Raw genomic sequence first — 20,721 nt, forward strand, 5'->3', positions numbered from 1 at the left:
CATTTTTATTAAGCTCAAAAAGGATTTTATAACATCTTTTAATTTTCAAAGACTGATGGCCAGTGTTATGCTCGTGATTGCTACCACCAGCCAACAACCTTGGCATGGGATGGCCTGTGGAAATGTCATAGTTAAGAAAACTTAATTTTGTGTTCTTTCCTGTTTTTCTCTTTTGTTGCCAACCTCTGTCATTCCAGCCCTTCTTAACCTAGTATTTGTTGTGCTGTGGTAATAGAGTAGACCTTTAAAGGAGTATCCCTCCATTTCCCCAAACAGCTAGTCCCAGCAACCCAGGTTGTCTTGTTATGCAAAGCTGTATCCAAAATTAGATCTTCCAATGGTTATCACAGCCCCCCAGGGCTGTGTCCTGAGGTCAGCTGCATTACAGCACAACTTAATTGAGTACTGTGCAATTGAACAGGAAATTTGTAGCACAGATAAAATTCCCTTGGTGTTCACTCTGAGGAGTTCTTGGATGCCTTCAGTTTGTAGCAACATGGTTATAAAAATGAAAACTAATCAAGTGAAGAAATATGACAGGGTACAGATGATCTGAATTTCTGTTTTCAAGCAGGCTTCTCGGAAGGCTCTGAAAATAAGTAGCCATAAAAGATGTTTTATGGGCAAGAGCTATATAAGAAAGTGGGAGAATCTAGGACAGAATTATATGGATGCACCTGTCATACCTTCATAATAAAGCTGGATAGTACCACTTTTTTTTTAAAAGTTCTTCACCATGAGAGTGGTGAGAGACTGGAATGGGTTGTCCAGGGAGGTGACTGGGGCCTCATCCCTGGAGGTGTTTAAGGCCAGGCTGGATGAGGCTCTGGCCAGCCTGATCTAGTGTGAAGTGTCCCTGCCCATGGCAGGGGGGTTGGAACTAGATGATCCTTGTGCTCCCTTCCAACTCTGACTGATTCTATGATTCTATGAAAAAATGACATCTATGTAAAGTAAGGTCATTGCCTTTAAAGCCTCAAGTGTCTGTCTTCAGCATTTGTTATGAGGCTTCTGTCTAGAGTATTTCATAGACCATACTTTCAGCAGTTTCTCTTTCCATTTGTGCACTGAAGAACTATCAAGTAGCAGCTTAATGGTCCTTTGAGTGACAGGATCACCGTATGATGAGGCACTACTCCTATTTGAGATACTACATTAGGGCAAGTTAAATTGTCTGGAAATATCTGCTTCTCTATTGACTTTAGAGTGGACTTAGATGATTTTCTTAAAAGGACATAGAGAGGAGGGACACTTAGCTTTGGATAAGTCACCAGCAGTCTGCCTAGGTTTCTGTGGTAGTGTTCAGACACACAGCAGAATAGTGCTTTGATAAAAGAGATCATATGTGCAGAAGTGTAAATAAGCCTGTTCTCTCTAGGGACCATTTGGAAGTACCATCTAGGTACTCTCTGAGGATGAACCATCTACTGGTTCAGATCCTACATAACCCCACTGAAGGCAGCAGTATTGTATGGGGAAATAAGCCAGGGTAATGCTTGAACTTTAGTTCTCTTTTTTTTTTTTCTTTTCCTTCTATGAAAATGGTCCAGTCTCCTGCAGCTTTTGCAATAGTGACAGCAGCCACTGTTTTCCTCTGTTCTGGTAATTTCTTTTTCTTTGTCAGGTTTTCTTCCTTTCTTTCATTCTGGCTCATTACTCCCACACCATGTAAGACATTTGTACAAATGAAGAGAGCCATTACCAGGGACTGGCTATCACCTCCATAGCAACAATAGCATCACACAAAAAATACAATGCAAACCCAACAAAAGGTCATTTTCTGTAGCCAGCATTTCCAAGAATGATCTCAATTTTCATAAAACATTGTTTATAAAATTTCTAATACCCCAGGGCCATGTCTGAACAAAAATAACCATTTCTATAAGGTTCTTTGCCATCATCCTATTACTACTTGTTTACTTTGTAGCAGCTAAACATATTCCAAACCACAGCTCTAGATCCAAACTCCACCAAGTTTGGGAGAAACTTGAAGCCTGTGCCCAAATCTGGTTATACATATTTTTCTTCAGTTACTCTATTTTTGTATAAGGGCTAAATGTTTCAAGAAGTTGGCATGTCTTTCTAATACATAGCCCATGCCAGGCATTTTGAACTGCAAAAGTATGAATCTCTTTGCCTGTCCAGATGTTACTGCTCAGTATCAGAAAATGTGCTTTGTTTAGGAGGACGTTTGTAAGGCTGAAGTATAGGCTAGGCTTCAGCATGGAGATGGAATGACCAGAATTTCAAATTATAACTCAGCATAGAAAGGGAGGGAATACCTTTTTCATCCTATCCCTAAACTGCACAACCTAGGGAGGGACACAGCCTCAGCTTTTCCCTAGGATTTCCCTGCTAACTTGAACACCTAAGCAAGAAACACTTCTGAATCAAGATTAGGGTCCTGTTATATTAAAGCAGGGTGTAGGAAGGGATAAAATAGATTTGCTGAATAGGAACCCATCTTCTGAAACAAAAGGGAAATAAAACCCCCTTATGATTTGCTAAATCCACTCAGGCATCAGTTTCCAAACAACAGGTGTCAGTTCATTGCCTGTGATGGGGGCTTATGCCTCTGTGAATCTGTAGACAGGGCAGATAAGTACTGCTTTGTTGACATGGCTCATGCTCTATGGCTTTTAATTTTTAGGAGAGAAGTCTACAGGAAGCTGAGCAGCCTTTATCCTACTCATGCTTGTACACAGTACTTGGATGCTTTTCAGCAGCTGGAAAAATACTGTGGCTACCAAGAGGATAACATACCTCAACTTCAGGATGTCTCCAGATTTTTAAAAGGTCAGCCATTATGAACTGTGGTTTATCCTAGGGTTTCCTGGATGCATTTGTACACTGCATACACACAGAAACCACCTTGCTGAACTCAACCTCATGAGCAGAGCTGATTAGCCATAGAGTTCCCTTGAGCTGTAGCACATGGCATATCTAGGGATTAAGCAGTAAGTTTGTAAGTGGCTGCAGTTGGTGTAGCACTAACCAACTAATTCCAGTACTGGCAGCAGCAGAGCCACCATAGCACACTGCTCAGCATGACTTGTACACACAGCCTCTCAATGGGTTTGGCTGTATTTTATGCTTCTCTAACTACAGTGGTAGAAAAAGCCAAACACAAATACAGGTGCATACCTCTTAAGTCCACTTTTTTTCTGATGCATGAGGCAGGATGGCTGTATGTCCTACTGGAAACTGTCTCCAGTAGGTCCTGCTAGTCAGTCAGCAGCCACCTTGAGACAACGCTACTTCTTTCTATCTCCTTGGCCCCACTTATCACACTGAACTCTTTGGTACCTAGCCTGTAGCTGACAGGAAAGAAGAAAAGCTTTGAGGTTAGTCTATAAATGCAGGAGGATGTGGCCTTAGATGAAAGAACACAAAACATTGCTAAGATGGCTAACAGGGGACAGGCAAGGAAAGAAGCCTGTTATTTTTATGAGGTCACATGCCATGGATTCCCAAGGTCAGGTGCTTTGTGTTACGCAGCTGATTTCCTACTGTTATCAAGAATGACTTAAGAAAGTGTTTTTAAAAAGCCTCTTTGCTCCTTCTCAGTGACAAGGAGATGTGCTAGAGAGAGGAAGACAGCTGATAGCTACGATGAAATAAAAACTTTGGCTTAACTTTAAATCAAGTGACCTGCTCCATGTAGGTCAGTAGGTGATTCTAGTTAGCCAAAACAAGCTTTCTGTTGCTGAAGAGTTTTCTAAAGAGATTGCCACTTCTAGGAAAGATTAATCTGTTTGGTGACAAAGTTTTTATTGCACCTGTAGTGTAAGGGAATAGAAGGCTGGCATATGAAAAACATCATTCATGATCACCATCACATCCAGCTGTAGGAATTTTTCTATGTGTGCATTATGTATTTTCTTATGTAGTTTCCCTTTTATTCAACTATCAATCTTACTTCTCTCCTATAGTAACTGGGTTGATATTTTTTCTCATGAAGTAGCTGATATTCTCTCATTTACACACAAAAAGCTGGCAGCAGGGAGCTCCAGAAATGTGATGCTGCTTTGATTCACACAGATATTCGTATTTAAGCAAATCAGATGATTTTAAGGTGGCAGAATGTAGCATAACACGAAAAATATCCTGTCATAATACAGTTTGTGTTGCTTATGTTGGTTGGGTTGGGCCTGCTTGTTTCTTTTGTAAAGCCTTGTTCTAAATTTCCTGTATGCTGTACAGATTGTCCTAAACCAAAACAAAAACCCACCCCAAAGCAAAACAACAATACCCCCTACAAAACAAAACAAACCCCACACTAAAAACAGTAATTCTGAAAATTCTGCTACTGACAGTTAGGAAGATGTTCACAGTGAGTTTCAACTCATCTGCTAAAAGCATGGGATGTCTAGTGTAAGCTAATTGTCTGAACTATTTTGACTGGGAATGAGAATCAGGTACTTCAGAGGAACTTTATCCCGTCCTGAAATGGTTGTCTAAGGAAAACCTGAAGAATGATTCTTAGCAATGCTTGTCCTATCCTTCTTAAACTGTGGATAAAACCTGAATTAATTTAGCCTACAGGCTTTGTAAAAGATTATGCACGGATGGAACAAAGTTTGTTTAAAAGAACTGTGTTTACAGAGAGCTGCAATTAAGAGTAAGTTATTTTAGTCCCATTGCACTTTACAGAATGCTTTCTAGAGTAGCATGATTATCGACACTACAAGGTCTGTTTGTGAGAAACTGAATCTGAGCCAGAAGCATCTGCAAGGTCCATGTTAAAGACAGCCTCATGCCAATCAGTCACCAAGTGAGTGATACAATTTGTAAGGAGTTCTTCCAATTTATTACTAATTTGGGTGGTTTTTACCACCATCAGCAGCAAAGCCACAACTCCTTACAACTCAATCAGCTGTGTGTTTAGGCTCTTTCCTGTGTTACAGGTATGCAGTGCTCTACCAAGTAAACCTTAACCAAACCATATGCTGTAATGTGTCCCAAAATTCCATGGCATACAGTGAATGTGTTTCAACTAAGACTATGTGGAGATACATGGAACAGTTCCTTTATGTCACTGCTTAGGTATGGGCAAGCTGCAGATTGTCCTGTCCCATTGAGGGCTAAAATCTCGTCATGCATCTTTGTTAAATACTGCCTCAAAAGACTGGGCCATTCCTTAGCATGTGTAATAAGATTTTATCTACAGTTAGCTTATAGCATTTGCTCAATCACCCATTGATGCTTTCCCAGCACAGAGAGGAAGAATCAGGAAAAGGAGACAAGACCTGCAGGCTGAAATGAAAATAAGTTTGATGAAACAGCCAAACTAATATCAGTATAAAGTATACAAAATTATACTCACCCCAGCAAACATGTGATGGCCACAATAAACAGAAAGATAGTCCTCAGGTGGAGGAAGAAAAGCAGGATAAGGAGAGGCCCAAACAGAAATCCCTCCACCCTCAGTAAACTTGCCTCTTTATAATAAGTATGATGTTTATAGTATGAGATACACCTGTGAGCCAATGCAAGTCAGCTATCCTGGCTGACTCAAAACTGCTAATGGCCTGCAGAGTGTGGCTGGACTCTGACTCTGTCTCAGTGAAACAAGGCTGGACTAGATTTTAATATTTCAATGGGAAGGGACCTACAATGATCAACAAGTCCAACTGCCTGACCAATTCAGGGCTGCCCAAAAGTTAAAGCACGTTGTCCAAACATCTCTTGAACACTGACAGGCATGGGACATTGTCCACCTCCCTAGAAAGCCGGTTCCAGTGTTTTACCACCCTCTTGGTAAAGAAATGCTTCTTAAGGGCCAGTCTATACCTCCTCTGGTGCAGCTTTGAAAATCCTCCCATGGTGCAACTTTAAGTATAATAAACTGTAAGGATGCAGAGAGGTCGAGAGAGGATACTGTGGAGAGGAAGTGATCATATTATAACCAGTCCACACAGACAGACTTCCATCCTCTCTTTTACTCATCAGTATCTCTGAACTCAAGCAAGCAATCCCTTTTGACTTCAATACAAGTGGAACTGCAAGATCAGTCTAGTGTTAATTGGCCTTTTAGTGAGGCTGAACAGAAATGAGCTCTACATTCTAAGTATTTCACAATTACTTAAAGGGAATTTAAGTAGTTAACTCTGTAACTGTTGAATATGGCAAGTGTTTTCCTAAAGGGTTAACTAGATAAACCTAGGCACATCTTTCTTTCTAGGAAAGATGTCTGAATTTAGGCAGTCATTGTCCTGCACAGCTGGAAGAAATTACAGCAAGTGAACTCAAGCAAGCTCACACTAGAATGCACAGACCTGTATGCATGAGGTTTTTAGGCCAAGAATTAAGCCCTACAGATCACTTTAGGTCAACTACTCAGGACCTTTTCTTCAACTCATTTTGATGTCAGAGACCTTTGAGCAGCAGGTCCAATTAACCACACCCACAATTCTATACTAATTGCTGGATTTATTATGCAGTAATGAAATAAAAGTTCAGATCTGACAGATAATTACCTTCAGTAAATACCTTTTTCCTATGGCTTTTCAAGGCAAGTGGCCAAGTCTGTTACTTCAGCAGACTGCCTCATTCACTGGCCTATATTTCGAAGGGCATCTCAGGGAATGTAAGCTGTAATTTTCATTTTCCCTCCTGCTCCTCCAACATAGATGCTAAAGCAATATAAATTTCCCTAGACTCTTTCATAGTCCTTCCAAAACTGAGTTACTTAGTGCTTGGATCTTGTCTGATATATTTTTCATCTGGTTTAGTCTTCATTTCACTCAGACTCAGAATTTAGCCCAAAGATGACCATATTCTGCAGTTTTCATAATCCTCTGGATTGGTTTAGTGTGGCATCAGCAGCAAGGGAGTACACTTCTTATGCCAGCTTCTGGGCAGCACCTAAGGAGACATAGCTGATGGTCTGTCTATTCCCTCAGACATTCTGCTTTCTTATTTGGGAAAGGGAAAGAATAGTAAGCTGCTTTACAACCACTTATGATTCCCTGGTTATTGCTGATGCCTTTGCTCAGTGTAGACATAATACTCATATGTTTTTGGTATTGTTCAGTTTTCAGGCAGTCCACTACATATTAGCTTTGAATTCAGTGGAGAAATAGAAGATAACCATGGCAAATGCTAGCTACCTAGTTCTTCCCATTGTCAGGTAGAATTCCTTGCTCTCCATTCTTCTTTTTGACCCATCTAGCTTCAGTTGTTTTGTTCCTTCTAATTCTTCCAGGGCAGCCTACTCTTTTCCCCTTTTCTTCTCTCTCTCCCCTTTTCTTTCTTTCTTTTTTTTTTTTTTTTTAATGAGAAAAAGTGCTAATAGCCAGACAGAGAAAGACAAGAAATTCTGGAAGAAACACTAAAAAACAAAGCAAAAACATTCCTGTAAATGTCTGGGTTTCTGGGTGGGATTTTTTTTTTTTTTTTTTTTTTTACATAAAATAAATTAGGTTCCAGGCTACATGACACAATAGAATATGGATAGAGAAGGGAGGATAAAACCTTTTCTGATTTTTTTAAAAGTGTAGTTTTATGCTTTAAAGAAGACGAAATGTCATTTATGGGATCTGAGAATGTAACACAGACTTTGAATATGAGACTTCAAAAAGATTATCATTGTCTCTCTTTTAAAGCAGTGATTTTCATTTTTCTTAGCTTTGCAGACCACCAACATGTTTCCCATGGAAAAGGCAATTTTTGTATCCTGCTAAACATGAGACTGGTTATTTTGCTTGTCTCTCAGAGACATTTCATAGCAGTATGGGGTGTCCTAGAGTAACACTGATAGCATAAGCTGAAAGCAGAGTGCAAAGGCATTGCAGACACATACAAAGCAAAGCACACATGATCATACACTGGGAGCCTGTATAGTTAGTTCTAGATGGGCATAATGTGGAAAAATAGAGCGGAAAATTAGGTGGAAGTACTGATGGAAACTCTGAAAGTAAGGAGCCAAATTCCAGCACCTTTACCTCTGATGAGGACCTGTTTGCTCTTTCTGCTGTCTGTTCTCATTCTAACAAAGTCCAGGCAAAAAAGATAAAACTGATAGAAAGTTTTGCCAGTGCTGAGTTTGTGGACCATGTGGAACATGTGCTGACAAAAGGAAACGAATAATATGCTCTGATTCTTCCTCTGGGGTATGTTGAATGAGAAACAGAAGAATTGCTTAGACTACAGCAGATCCATGGTTCACTTACACTGTCTTCAACAGTACAGGGTACCAGGTGTTTCTGTACAGAGAATAAGAAAATCTGCAGAAGGGGGCTAAACAGTAACGTCACAACAGAGAAAAGCCACATGATCTCAGCAAGAGTAGGGGTGGAATATGTCCCATATCTAACTCTTATTTTTCTTTTACGTAGCTATACAGGAAACAAGAGATAACCCAAGAATTAATAGACAAGCCAGTACTTAAAATGGAGGTTCTGTCACCTGCTTGATCATGAAGATCATATGTGACTGACATGTGGGACGTAGTAGATGAATGAGTATAAATGTGCTAAAAATGTAAGCTAGGGTAGGTGGTGCTCCCATACCTCATATGATTGCTGTGTGAATGTCTGTAGCATGGATGGCTAGGTGATTTGATGGTGCAGTAACTGGAAACATAGCAGTGCAGTGACACATCTGTAATGACAAGCCAGGATGTTCCTACTGCGTTTAGGTGGAGGGAGCTACTGCAAGAGAGATTGAAGATCCTCTGGAATTGTTCAACTGAAGTAACTGTGCCACGCCGTTAACCCTAGAAATGCCTAAATTCAGTCTCAATTCCCTTTGCAGAGAGAACAGGTTTCCAGCTGAGACCAGCTGCAGGACTGCTGTCTGCTCGTGACTTCCTTGCTAGCTTGGCATTTCGTGTTTTCCAGACCACACAATATATCAGACATTTCTCTTCTCCTATGCATTCTCCAGAACCGTAAGTTTGATGCCTCGGCACAGTCCCATTCTTCAGAATGTGTTGGGGATTGTTCTCTTGGGAACAGCTCTGGAGCTCTATCCAGGAGTTTTCAGAATTAAACAATTGGATAAACTGGTAGCTGCAGAATTAGAGGGGGAAGTCATGCATGAGAGGGTGTGTCTCTCTTGAAAAGCTCTCTGGGAAGGAAAAGACTAGAGAATATCTGGTTTAATCTTTTCATCCTGCCTTCAGTTACCATCTGCTGGGGTTTGATTCCCTGCTGTGAAACTCTCCCAGTAAGTGCTGGCCAGACAACAGCAATTACATTTCATGAGAAATGACAAATTCACACAGATGCTTTTGTTGTATGCTGGGACAAAACAAGGGCCTTTCAAAGATGTTTTGACATAGTGCCTGTGCCATCCCAAGCAAGACAATAGCCAAGGTAGTAGGGGGCAGCTGGCAGAAGGGACTGCTCTGTCAGGATGCCTGCAGAGCCAGGCCAGGTATGGAAGCAGACTGTGCAGGGCAGCCCTCACACTAGCTCCCTTTGGGGTCTGTCAGGTAAAGTCCTCCATGGGAAGTTCATATAGGGCACTGAAAGAAGCCTTTATTAACACAGAAAGTCACTTGTTTTCCAGAGACTGCTGCCATGAGTTGTTGGGTCATGTTCCCATGCTAGCTGACAAAGAGTTTGCCCAGTTCTCACAGGTAAGAAGGTATTTCTGCTGGCTGTTTAACCAAGTTCTCTGGATAGCAGACCAGACATGCCTTAAAGGCATGCAGCTCACAATGCTTGACATGCTATTTTAAGACTCGACTATGCCTAAGTTGCAGCCTCTAGAGATGGTAGGCTAGCAGTGTCTTGGGAGACATTTACTTCAAGGGAGTGGTAGCAGTGCTCCCTGAAGACATTGTGTAAAAGGCAGGGCAGGCAGTGCCTGTGGGACTTCTCTGTGGGAGGGCTGTGTCAGTCTGCAGAAGGATGCCAGTGGAGCCTCTGAGGTGCTGTGTTTGAGTCATACTGACAACGTTGTTCCCCTGGCTTCCTGTCCTAGACCACATGAACCTAACAAGCAATAGCCATCAAGCCCTCAGGCTGGTTCTGTCTCTCAATGTACATTTTTATCTCACATGATACTTTAATTATATCCATCACCATGTCATTCATTAGAGTTGTTTTTCCTTTTACAACTTACCAAATTCTCACAGCATTGCTCATACTGAGCAATGCTGAGGAGGCTCCAAAAAAGCAAACAGGATGTCTTTGTACAACAAGGAGCTATTTAGTATGAGCAGTAATGTCAGACCCAAGTGAACTCAATGACCTCATATAATTAAAGACTTCAGAACTATGCATATGCCTCAAAACCATAGCAAAGGGAAGAAAATAACTCATATTCTAAGCTTATCAACAAGTGGCCAGTGTAGAAACTGGTAGTGAGATCAGAGGGGTTACATGAGGTATATCCTTGTAAGAATATCTCAATAAGAAAGTGAGTTCACCTCATATAATATGGTCTTCTGTTGTATCAATCTGGATGCATAGCAGTTTCCATTTTGGTCACAAATATATGTTATTGTCAGATTCAGATGAATAGTATTCAAAATATCCTGGTGGTCTATAATTTATTCTGGAAGAAACCTCTTCGATTCAGTTCAATATCAGAATGGAAGACACGTCAGAAGTAAGAGATGATAGCAATTTCATAACTTTCAGCTTTCCCTTTTTTCCATCTAGAACACAACACAGGATCACAGTAAATGAATTTTCACATTTCACTTTTTCCCCCCCACAAATTATTTTCATAGTTGAAATTAACCCAACGAAAATTCTTCAATGTTCTTTTCAACATGAGACAATGAATGGTGAAAATATCCTAATTTTATTTGTTTGCTGCATGATATGGCTTCTGGGATAGCTAGGACATAGCATCTACAGATTCCTATTGTGTGAATAACAATTAACAGGAAGCACAGATGAGAGTAAACAGAATCCTCCCCGCATGAATCTGACCCACTCATAAGGGATGTCAGAAAGAGAATGGGAGACAGAAAGGCAATAGCAAACAAAAAGGCCACCTTGCTGTCCTTTCTTATGACCCCTTAAAAATCTGCCAGGGATAGTCCAGCATTAAGCCAAGAGATGGTTAACTTTATACAGAGAGCACTGAGAATTAAACACTCATCTAGTGTGGCTTCCAGTGGTAAGTAGCTGGGGGCCAGGGAGAGGTAGGCATCCTGGAAGCCATGGAAGGTCATTTTGGGTGACAAAAACAATGAATAGTTCACACTATTCATGTTAGAAATTATGTGGTACTCCCCCCTTCCCCTCTTTCTCTCCCTTGGGCTGAATAATCACACTGGTGTAACTCTGCCTGCTTGCTTACTTGCTTTAGGATATTGGACTGGCTTCTCTTGGATCATCTGAAGCGGAGATTGAGAAATTGGCCACAGTAAGTACAGATGGCAGTTTAGTATTGAAAGCAAACCCCAAACAATTCACTGCATATCCCTTGCTGCACAGGGAAGGCTTTTCTCCAATGTCTCAGATTAGATACAAAAAAAGGGAACATCAGCTGTGTTGTCTCTTCTCCTCATCCACAGGTTAGCAAGGTGCTGGAGCAGGGGCTGGAGTTCCTCTGGGAAAGCCCAGAAGTATGTGATTGCAGCTGACAAAATGCTTATACCTTTTGCTTCTATGAGAATATATTCCTGAAGCTGAGTTTCTACAACTTCAGCCCATAGGAGGGTCCCAACTAGCTTACCACTCACCTAATAGACTGGATACCCAATGTGATTCCTTCTTTGTCTCCTACAAAAGGTGAAGGGAAGCATCAGAATTTGGTTCACCCTCTACTCACTAATCTCACAAAATAGGTGAGCACTTAAAAGCAATTCGAGGGCAGGCAGTGTCATTCAGTTCTGAGTCACTGACCGGCTGTATACATGTGTCAAAATAACTGCTGCAGTCCTCTTTTGCCTTCTTAACTTGTTCTGAAAGTGGACTGGAGGCCAGATGATTTTTTAATTTTTTTCACATAACGACAGCCATTTCTCAGTCCTGATGATTTTTTATCAGGGGAGGAGAGGAACCTTATCCTCACCCAGGTGGGTGAGGCACATTTAGTAAAGGGGGTGGATAGGAGGAAGCTGTCACTCCCAAAGTGCCTCACACAGCACACAGCCCCACTCACAGTGAAGTGGAATGAAGTGCTGTGTGAAGGAGATTGTGGCTCACCTCAAATCTATCTGCATATACCAGTCCTGGGGTCAAGACTAGGCAAGACTACCAGTATTTTTAGAGTTTGGAGAGCAAAAGGTGCCAGTGCTGATTTTTTCATGACATCATCCAGGTCTTGGACTGGTGATGTGAGAGAACTATGTGGGAAAAAACAGTGACACATACACATTTCCTGTGCAATTTCCCATTCTCTGGGTATAGAGAGGCTAGATTAAGATTAAGATCCATGTCTTTGATAGAGTTAAAAGAATTATGAAACCCAGAGAGCCATTTGGTGAGGTTTGTTGAAGGCCAGTGGCTTACATAGCGTTTCTTTACAAGCACCTCTTGCTGATCCTGGACTAGATTAGAGATAAGGTTAAGATTAAGGTTAGAAGAATGATGGATCTCATGTCACAGCATCATCTAGGGTTTGGGAAGGTAGAATAGGGGCACCTTTTAGAAAAGACTGACTTTAGTTCAAGATCTATGAGAATGTAATTTTGTGAGTGCCATTCAAATATTCTAAACAGTAAATGCTGGGTTAACATCTCAGTCTTCAATTGTTTAAAAGTCAAACATCTAATCTAGGTTTATTGTTTAGGTTTCACCACTAGAAAATGAAGACAGAGAGGAACCTGTGACATCTTCTCTATCCTGACAAAGATGTCTAATAAAAATTCTTTTTTTCGCTCTTGAAGTACCTGTCATTCTCTGTTTATTATAAAGAGAATGAAGGTAACTATCTTAGATGACACAATAACATTTGGGCTGACTAAGTTTGTTTAAAGAATCTCAGGTTTGCTTGTTGCTAATGTCTGTAACAATTCTAAAACAAGTTTTGAAATGCCATTTTTTTTGTACAGTCCCCAGACCTCACTAAGCAGGTGGATCTGTGCATAAGAGATGGAGAAATGCCAGTGTTCATATCATCCATGGAGTACATTAGTATTGTGTCTTGTACCCCCTGTTAAAACAGTGAGAGCTGAAAGAACCTCACTAATAAAAAGACAAATACAAATCTAAGGGAATGCTAAAAAGAATTTCTCCTCCTCCCACATCTCATTAGTTAGTCAAAAAGACCTTTTGGAAAATGAGGAAGTACTCAAGAGACTTTTCACTATGAAATAATAAGCATAAAGATTATTAACACAATAAAAATACAGAATTATTACCTAAACTGTAGGGAGTGCAGCTCAGGATTCCATAGGGAAAAAAAAAAAGGTTCTGGCATGCTATTTCTTTAGTAGCAAATTTGTAGACTGAAACCAAGTATTCAAAATAGTAAGATGTGTGAAAAGAAGGCGGAAGGAAGAAAAAGAAAGAAAGTAAAAGGTAGAACAGAGAGAATTACATACAATTTTCCATTATTTTACAAACTGCATGCAGTTCTTGGAGAAGAGTGCTGACACTTCAATTCATATAGCTAAACAGAAGCCAAGGCCAAACTGTCTGAAGCAACAAAGAGCTACGTGTCCCTGAAGGAACCTTGAAGGGTTGTAACTTAAAGCCGTATTCTTGAAATGCTTCTAGCTTTCCATGCTTTCCTTTTGCACACCACCTATCCAGCTTCTGAGGGGTCAGGCTGTGTCCAGAACTGGTTTTCTCACTTTATAGCACCTTTGGGTGCTGTAACAATGGAAGGCTTAACAGGTTGGCAGAGCCAAGAGTTGCTTTTATCCTGGTAGTGTCCAGCCAGCAAAGGAAGTATGTTCATAAGCATGCTTGATCGCAAGAAAAGCCCAGAGAGATGTATATTTTCTGCTGGAGCATGATAAAAGTGTAATTGCCATAATCTTAAAGGGTACATTGCTGCTAAGGTAGAAGTCATTCCTCAATTCCTCTGAATGTTATCATGTATGCAAAGGAAGATGGAAACTGTCCTTTCAGGTACCCTTCCTAGGGCATTGAACCCTATGGGGGGGTCTGCCTATACTTCTGGGGACTATGGGTTGAAATCTGCCAGGTTCCCCAGCTTCCACCAACTTAAGTTTACAGCTAAGAGGTTGTGGGGCAATTTGTAGAATCTTTCAAATAAAGGGAATAGGACTTTATGACTCTGTTTAGCCATGTAATTACCATCAGCTTTTTTTTTCTTATTTGGTGGAATGAGAATTAGGAAGCATTGCATGTTCTGGGGGAAAAAAAAAGTGTTATAATTTGTATGTGTTATATATGATGAGAGAAAAATAATTTTCTTAAAATATATGGGTATAAAAATTGAAAATATGAAGATATTAAAGAACAAAGACAAAAGAAGGAATAATGAGAAACTTAGAAATGAACTTCCTGTTGATACTGTCTTCCATGAGTTTTTCTTTTTACCAGCTTTACTGGTTCACTGTGGAGTTTGGTCTCTGCAAAGAAAAGGGATCGATCAAAGCATATGGGGCAGGACTGCTTTCATCTTATGGGGAACTTATGGTATGTGTCAAATGTATGGTGTTGAAAGATTTCTATGATCTATTCTTCTTAACTCTCTGGTAAAAACAAAATAATATTTCCTCACATAAGCCAAGAAGCTTTACAATACTGATTTTTTCTTTTGCAAAGAACTTCATTCTCCCTTCCCAGAAGTGCTGGGTAGGGAAAAACTAAAGGATTGTACCTGCCTGTGTTCCACCTAAAGAGAAAAAAATGCAACTAAAGCAACCATCCTATAAAGTATTAGATTTAGTTCTTACTATTCCTGGTCAGTAGCATCAGTTGACTTTTAACATAAACCTCATTGTATATTTCTGAATTGCTCACTAGAGGGCAATATTAGGCCTATTATAGACTCAGCTACTTCACACCATTGAGAGATAATTAGAAAGGCATTGAGTAACTGGACCAAACAAAGTGCGAAGGAGCACTAAAATAGGTTTAGTGTTTTACATTCCTAAATAGATTTTAAAATTTATCCCAGCTCAAGTTTTAAATAGGGGGAAATCTGCATAGACAGGTTTGATATTGTGCTACCTAGACAGATTAAATGTGAAAAGAGGGACTGGACACCTTTACAGAAACCTTGTGGGTTTCCTATCCTTTGGACAAACTGCTGGTAGGGGAGATAACAATTTCTGCTCATTTTTTCAGAGTGCAGAAGCAGATGATCAATTTCTAAGCAAAAAGCCCTAAACTTGTGTCAGTAGATCTCAATCGCTATAGGTTGTACAGATACTGAATGATTTTTTTTTTTTTTAATTAGTAAGAGCCAAAGAAAAAGAAAAACCAGAAATATTTTTTTCTATGGGAAGTGTATTTTAAACTTAACACACAGACACAGCAGCTTAACGGTTCCATTCACATGGAACCATGGCTGGATTAGCACAGCTTGGTCTCCCGTAACTGGAGATAGTTGGATTGTCATGACAAGAAACCTATTACAAAACTCTCCTAAGGGAATACAGGTCAGTTTCCCAGTCAGTTGACAGAAGGAAGAAACGAAATTTTAATGTACTTCAGAACATTTGTGAGGGTTCCCAACAGACCTGCGGTAGTGTTAGGTTGATGGTTGGACTTGATGATCATAGAGGTCTTTTCCAGCTAAAACAGGTCTATGATTCTATGATTCTAATGCTAACTTTAGTACTAGACAGCAGCAGGGTGAGCAAAGTGCTGAGGTCCTATACCCAAGCACCTGCTAGCAATTTGAAAAAGTATACCAACTGTTTCTTCCATAGGTGAAGAGATGAAATATGTCTAGTGCAGTCTCTATTTTGTAGAAGGGAGTTTTTTTAGAAATATAGCAGTGGATAGACAGTTCTCTTTGAGGAAATGAAGAAGGTAGTGAGGTTCATAATAGCCTTCAGTTTCTTGCAAAGCTCATTTTGCGAGAAATGGGCAATAGAGTCTTAGACTGGCTCTTGAGAAAGTTCCAGATAAATTTGTCTGATGCTTGGGAGAAAGCAATTGTCCATCCTGACGATTAGTTGCAGATTTCTCTGTATGGGCACAGGCACAGGCTTGTGCATGGAGGCCCCAAACTCGACTTTGTTTCATTTAGCTAATCAGCATATTTGACACAAACAGACTCACTGCAGCTCATGTTACGGAGGAGTCATTCTGCAGTAACCTCTGGAAAGAAGGAGTCTTCTCATCACTGAGCGTTTGTGAATCAGGAACAGTAGGATGATTTGGTCACTGAGGAGGCAAAAAAGACATAACTTACTAATGCTAGATGGTTAGTTACAAGAAGATAATATCTAACAAGCTGGAGAGGATGAGCAGCAGTACATCCAGCTAATGTTATGTAAGAACATAACATCAGCAAGAAGCCTGGGAACATCCCTAAACTGCTGCTTGGACTGTTTGTGGATGTGTGTGACTGTAACCCAGGGAACCACATCCTGACTATGAAATCTTAAAAATGTTTTTCTCTTCTCCACAGCACACATGCCCTCACTCCCCCCACCCCCCCAGTTTGAACTCAGCTTCAGGTACCCATTTTCTGGGGACAAGTTGATCCTGCCCAAAGGCAGAGCATAACTTGGGAGAAAAGCAGAGGATAAGAGGTAAAACTAGAAAACCTCTGCATGAGACTTGCACTTGAATCCATGTTACCTGACAAATCATTTAGTGACAGCAGCTAAGTATGTGAAGGGACGGATAACTATACCCAAGTCTCAACTGAGCAGTTGTAATGAGTCTGACTGCTGGCCAACCTTGCCTCCTCTGAACTATAAGAATTCCTCCCAAACAGCTCTTGGTATTGCACTGTTTATTTCACTATATTCTGTCAGCTGTTCTACATTATCCAAAATGCTTCTCCTGTTAACACTCAGCTGGACTCTGTCCTACGTACTATAAAATCTTATGGCTCGTACCACACTTCTGGCAGCAGTCAGTGCTACATATGCTTTTCTTGCAGCACAACAAGTACTTGACTTGTAGAGGCCTTTAAGACCATCCGGTTTCAAGCTGATCTTCCACTGAAATCAATGGCATTTCAGTTCTGCTTCAACACTGACAGCATAGTGGGACTCCTGTCAGGTTTTGGGTTTATGAAATCTTCTCCCATTGGTCCCCAGAGCTTCTAAGATTGTGAGAGTAGTCTCATCTTTGTGTATACCATCCATCTTAGCTTGTTCAATTACACACTGCAAACGAAGAACAGGAAAAACATAATCTTTTAGGATTTTGTATTCTTGTTCCTTTTTTTTTTCTTTTTAAGAAAAAAAAAAGGGGGGGGGGGGGGCAAAAAGCCTTTTGTTAACTCCTGTACCGCTTCTGTAGCAAATTAGCACATCGATAAGGCAAGCCTCTGGTGATGGAGAGTTCAAGCTCACTTTAGTGAAATAGCTAAAAATGTGCTTAAGGGTACTGTCTGTAGTTTTACTGTTAGCAGCTTGAGCTGAAAGACCTGAAGAACCTGAGAATATGTAGATGAGCTTCTGCGGGCCCAGAACACAAACATGCACCTGCAGAGTACAGTGCATATTTATATACTTGGGTTTTCAGGAAGCTTTGAGGCTGCTTAGCTGGCATGGGATCTCTGCAGAAAATACCAGGAGCATTCTACCTGTTCTTCAGTGCAGGAGGAAATGTGAGATTTGTGACATGGTCTGGGGCCCTGGAAATAGTGGTGCAATGAACAGTGAATCTTCTATGATACTAGTTGAAAAAGCAGCATGATACTATTTTTAATTCTAGATCTTCAGATTTTGGGGGGTGGCATAGACTTTCCCTGTCTGAGAGCATTGCTAAGGTGCTCAGTTGTACATCACTGCAATACAAAAATTAGATTTTTCTCTCTCTCCCTTTTTTTTTTCTTCTTTTAAAAAGTCATTTGGTTTATTAACTCCTAATTACAGAGAGCAACTTTCACCTGAAAGAACAGGACGTGATATTACCTTGAACTATTCCACAAAGATCATTTCATAGCTCAGTAGGTATTAATTCTTGCTATGTTTATTCACCTGCTCTAACCTGTGTTGTTCCCCTTACAAAGTATGCTTTATCAAACAAGCCAGAGTACAAGCTTTTTGATCCAGAAGTGACTGCAGTTCACCCCTATCAGGATCAAGCCTTCCAGCCTGTTTATTTCATAGCAGAAAGTCTGGAAGATGCCAAGGCCAAACTTCAGTAAGTAAAGTGTTTGTGGATATTTTCACTGGGGGGGCACACTGTTTCTGATCCCAATCTCAAATACATATACCACTACTGCAATAACCATGACAGGCTATCTCACTGCACACCTCATCTGCACAGTGGTGTTTTTACAAAGCTAGACATAATATTATTTATCTCTGAAAACCTTCACAGAAAATTCTAACTACTCACTGTTATGCCCTGTCCCATGTTTCGTCTTAGCAGTGCCTCATTTTAACAACTTCCAAAGATCTGTAATTGAGTAGTGAGAGTGCAATCCCACAGTTGGGGTGCCTCTGTGGTAATCCATACAAATAGGAGGTCATGACAAACTGATTTACCCAAGGTCACACAGAAATTTTATAGCAGACTCAGGAATTAACATGGATCAGCAGGGGGCTTAAAAACAAGATTGCCTTTCTCCTCTGATTATATCTGCACAAGAATGCAGAATCAGCATTCACAGGCAATTTAATTTCTACAAAGTAGCTGACTGCAACCTAACTAATTTTTTGAAATTATCTTGAAGTATTTATAAATTAATTTCTTTGACTATATTATGGTATGCAGTAAGGATGCTTTCTTTCTTTATTTTTTTATTTTTAAAGCAAGCAGGATTTAAATTTTGACCTTCATCTCCAAGAGTTAGAATATGGCCAGTTCTGGCTGGAGGCAGGAGGCTGTGGAGCTACTAGCATGTACAAACTGAAATGAGGAATTTATTAGAGGAAGAGAACCTATGCCAGACTTCTTCCCTACCCACACATCTTTTCCAGAAGCATTGTCTGCTGGGGTTACAGCAATGGCAAATTAGGCCCCTCATGTTAAATCTGAAGGTTCACATTAAATTATTAATGTGTGTAGAAACGTGGCTGAGAACTCACTGGCAGAAAAGGGAGAGCTTTCAAGAACATTTGAGTCAGACAAACCTGAAAAGAACTCACAAGGACAAGAAATACACCATTCTCAGACTTGAAGCTTTTTCATACATTTTTCAGGACAGTTGTGCAAGCCAAAGCTACTCAAAATAACCAAAGGCGTAAGAATCTGTCAGAGTGGAAAACAGAAGTCAGCATCATTACAGGGTGCTCCTACAAGCATGCACTCAATAGAAACATTACCAAAAATGGCAAGCAATCATATTTTTTTTCTTTTAACAGAGACAATAAAATATCCCAGGATGCCTAGTATCGACAGGTTTTTAGAATTTAGAATTTGGAAAGAGCTACTCCAGGTTATTTCTTGGAAGTGAAGACTGCAGATATGCTGTGTTCCTGCATTCCTCAGCTTGTGACTGTAATAACTCTGAATTGTGTTAATGTTTAGCTATAAGAGCACAGGTGGGTTTGAGCCAGCCATACTGAAAAGCAGGGATTGAACTGCAAGTGGTTCAGCCACAGGCAGGATTCTGTATGCTGTACCACTCAACATTAAGGACTAACAATGAGGAGATGTCACACCAGCCTCTGCTCTCTGATCAGTCTATGCCTGAATACTGAGAAATTATTACTGAGATCCTACAAGCTTTACATTTGTGGAAATGGCTCTGAACTTGCGTCTGTCTTCTTCCCAACCCAGGAACTATGCAATGAACATCAAGAAGCCTTTTTCTCTGCACTTTGACCCATTCACCAGCAGTATAGAGGTTATGAACACACCTCAGAAAGTCAAGAGAGCACTCCATCAAATGAAAGAGGAACTGAAAAACCTCTGCTTGGCTCTGGAAAACCTCTAATAAAACTACAACAATACATCTCACCGGGCACTGAGATACTTGTAGATGGTTCTAGCACTTGCAGATTTAGTGATGAAAGTGTATCTGTATGTGAAAACCTTTAACCCACAAACCAGGTCACTGTAATTTAGACTGGTGAGTTAGCCACTTTAATGAGTTCCTATGGACCATGTTTTGGTGACAAACAAGATCAAATTACTCCAATTTTTGGTAGGTCATGTGAGCCACAGATGTTTGGAGTCTATTTATCTAGTTACTACTGGACTCAGAGGGGTTTTTTATTCACCTGCCACCTTTTCAAGTTAGAACAGTGACTTCAGCCACATAGATTTTACTTTGCTGCTTAAATGACATGTTCACAATCTTTAGATTGGCTACTTGCCTACAGTTAGCAGTTCCTGCAGCTAGCTCATTTCTCCTAGCAATTACCCTCAGCTATTGTGCTCACAAACTATGAATGGTTCCTTTACAATGTGCAAATGCAATAGTTTGTAAGAGGAGCTCTTTATTTGTGCTCACTATTTATTCTTCAGACACTCATCTCATTCAGTAACCTTCAAATATGACAAAATAATTTCCTGTCATATTTGAGATCACAAAATATTTGTCTCTTGGATAAAAAATAGCAGAAAATGATAGTCCTATGATACTCTGGCTCTGTCATATACAAGGATGTGAAAGGGAAGTTTGGATACTGAGAAGAAAACTTGGGTATAAGGAGGTATTTTTGAAGGAGGCTTTAAGAAATAGTCCCATTAATTTTTCTTAAGATTCAGATACTCCTGGAGACCTTTAAAAATCTTTGTTCCTATACTG

At 40.3% G+C, this 20,721-nt stretch overlaps 1 protein-coding gene across 1 annotated transcript in view; it reads left to right on the forward strand.

The window, feature by feature from the left end:
* The window catches only part of LOC128971496 (tyrosine 3-monooxygenase-like), a 29,064-nt gene extending 9,159 nt beyond the window's left edge, over positions 1 to 19,905 (forward strand). The window contains exons 6-12 of the mRNA XM_054387076.1: positions 2,651 to 2,796; positions 8,758 to 8,893; positions 9,517 to 9,586; positions 11,275 to 11,331; positions 14,427 to 14,522; positions 18,031 to 18,164; positions 19,749 to 19,905. Coding sequence (XP_054243051.1) covers positions 2,651 to 2,796; positions 8,758 to 8,893; positions 9,517 to 9,586; positions 11,275 to 11,331; positions 14,427 to 14,522; positions 18,031 to 18,164; positions 19,749 to 19,905 — 796 coding nt within the window. The remainder of the gene's footprint in view (positions 1 to 2,650; positions 2,797 to 8,757; positions 8,894 to 9,516; positions 9,587 to 11,274; positions 11,332 to 14,426; positions 14,523 to 18,030; positions 18,165 to 19,748) is intronic.
* The last annotated feature ends 816 nt before the right edge of the window (positions 19,906 to 20,721 follow it).

Source organism: Indicator indicator, chromosome 14 (genome assembly GCF_027791375.1).
Source record: "Indicator indicator isolate 239-I01 chromosome 14, UM_Iind_1.1, whole genome shotgun sequence".
NCBI classification, from domain to species: Eukaryota; Metazoa; Chordata; class Aves; order Piciformes; family Indicatoridae; genus Indicator; species Indicator indicator.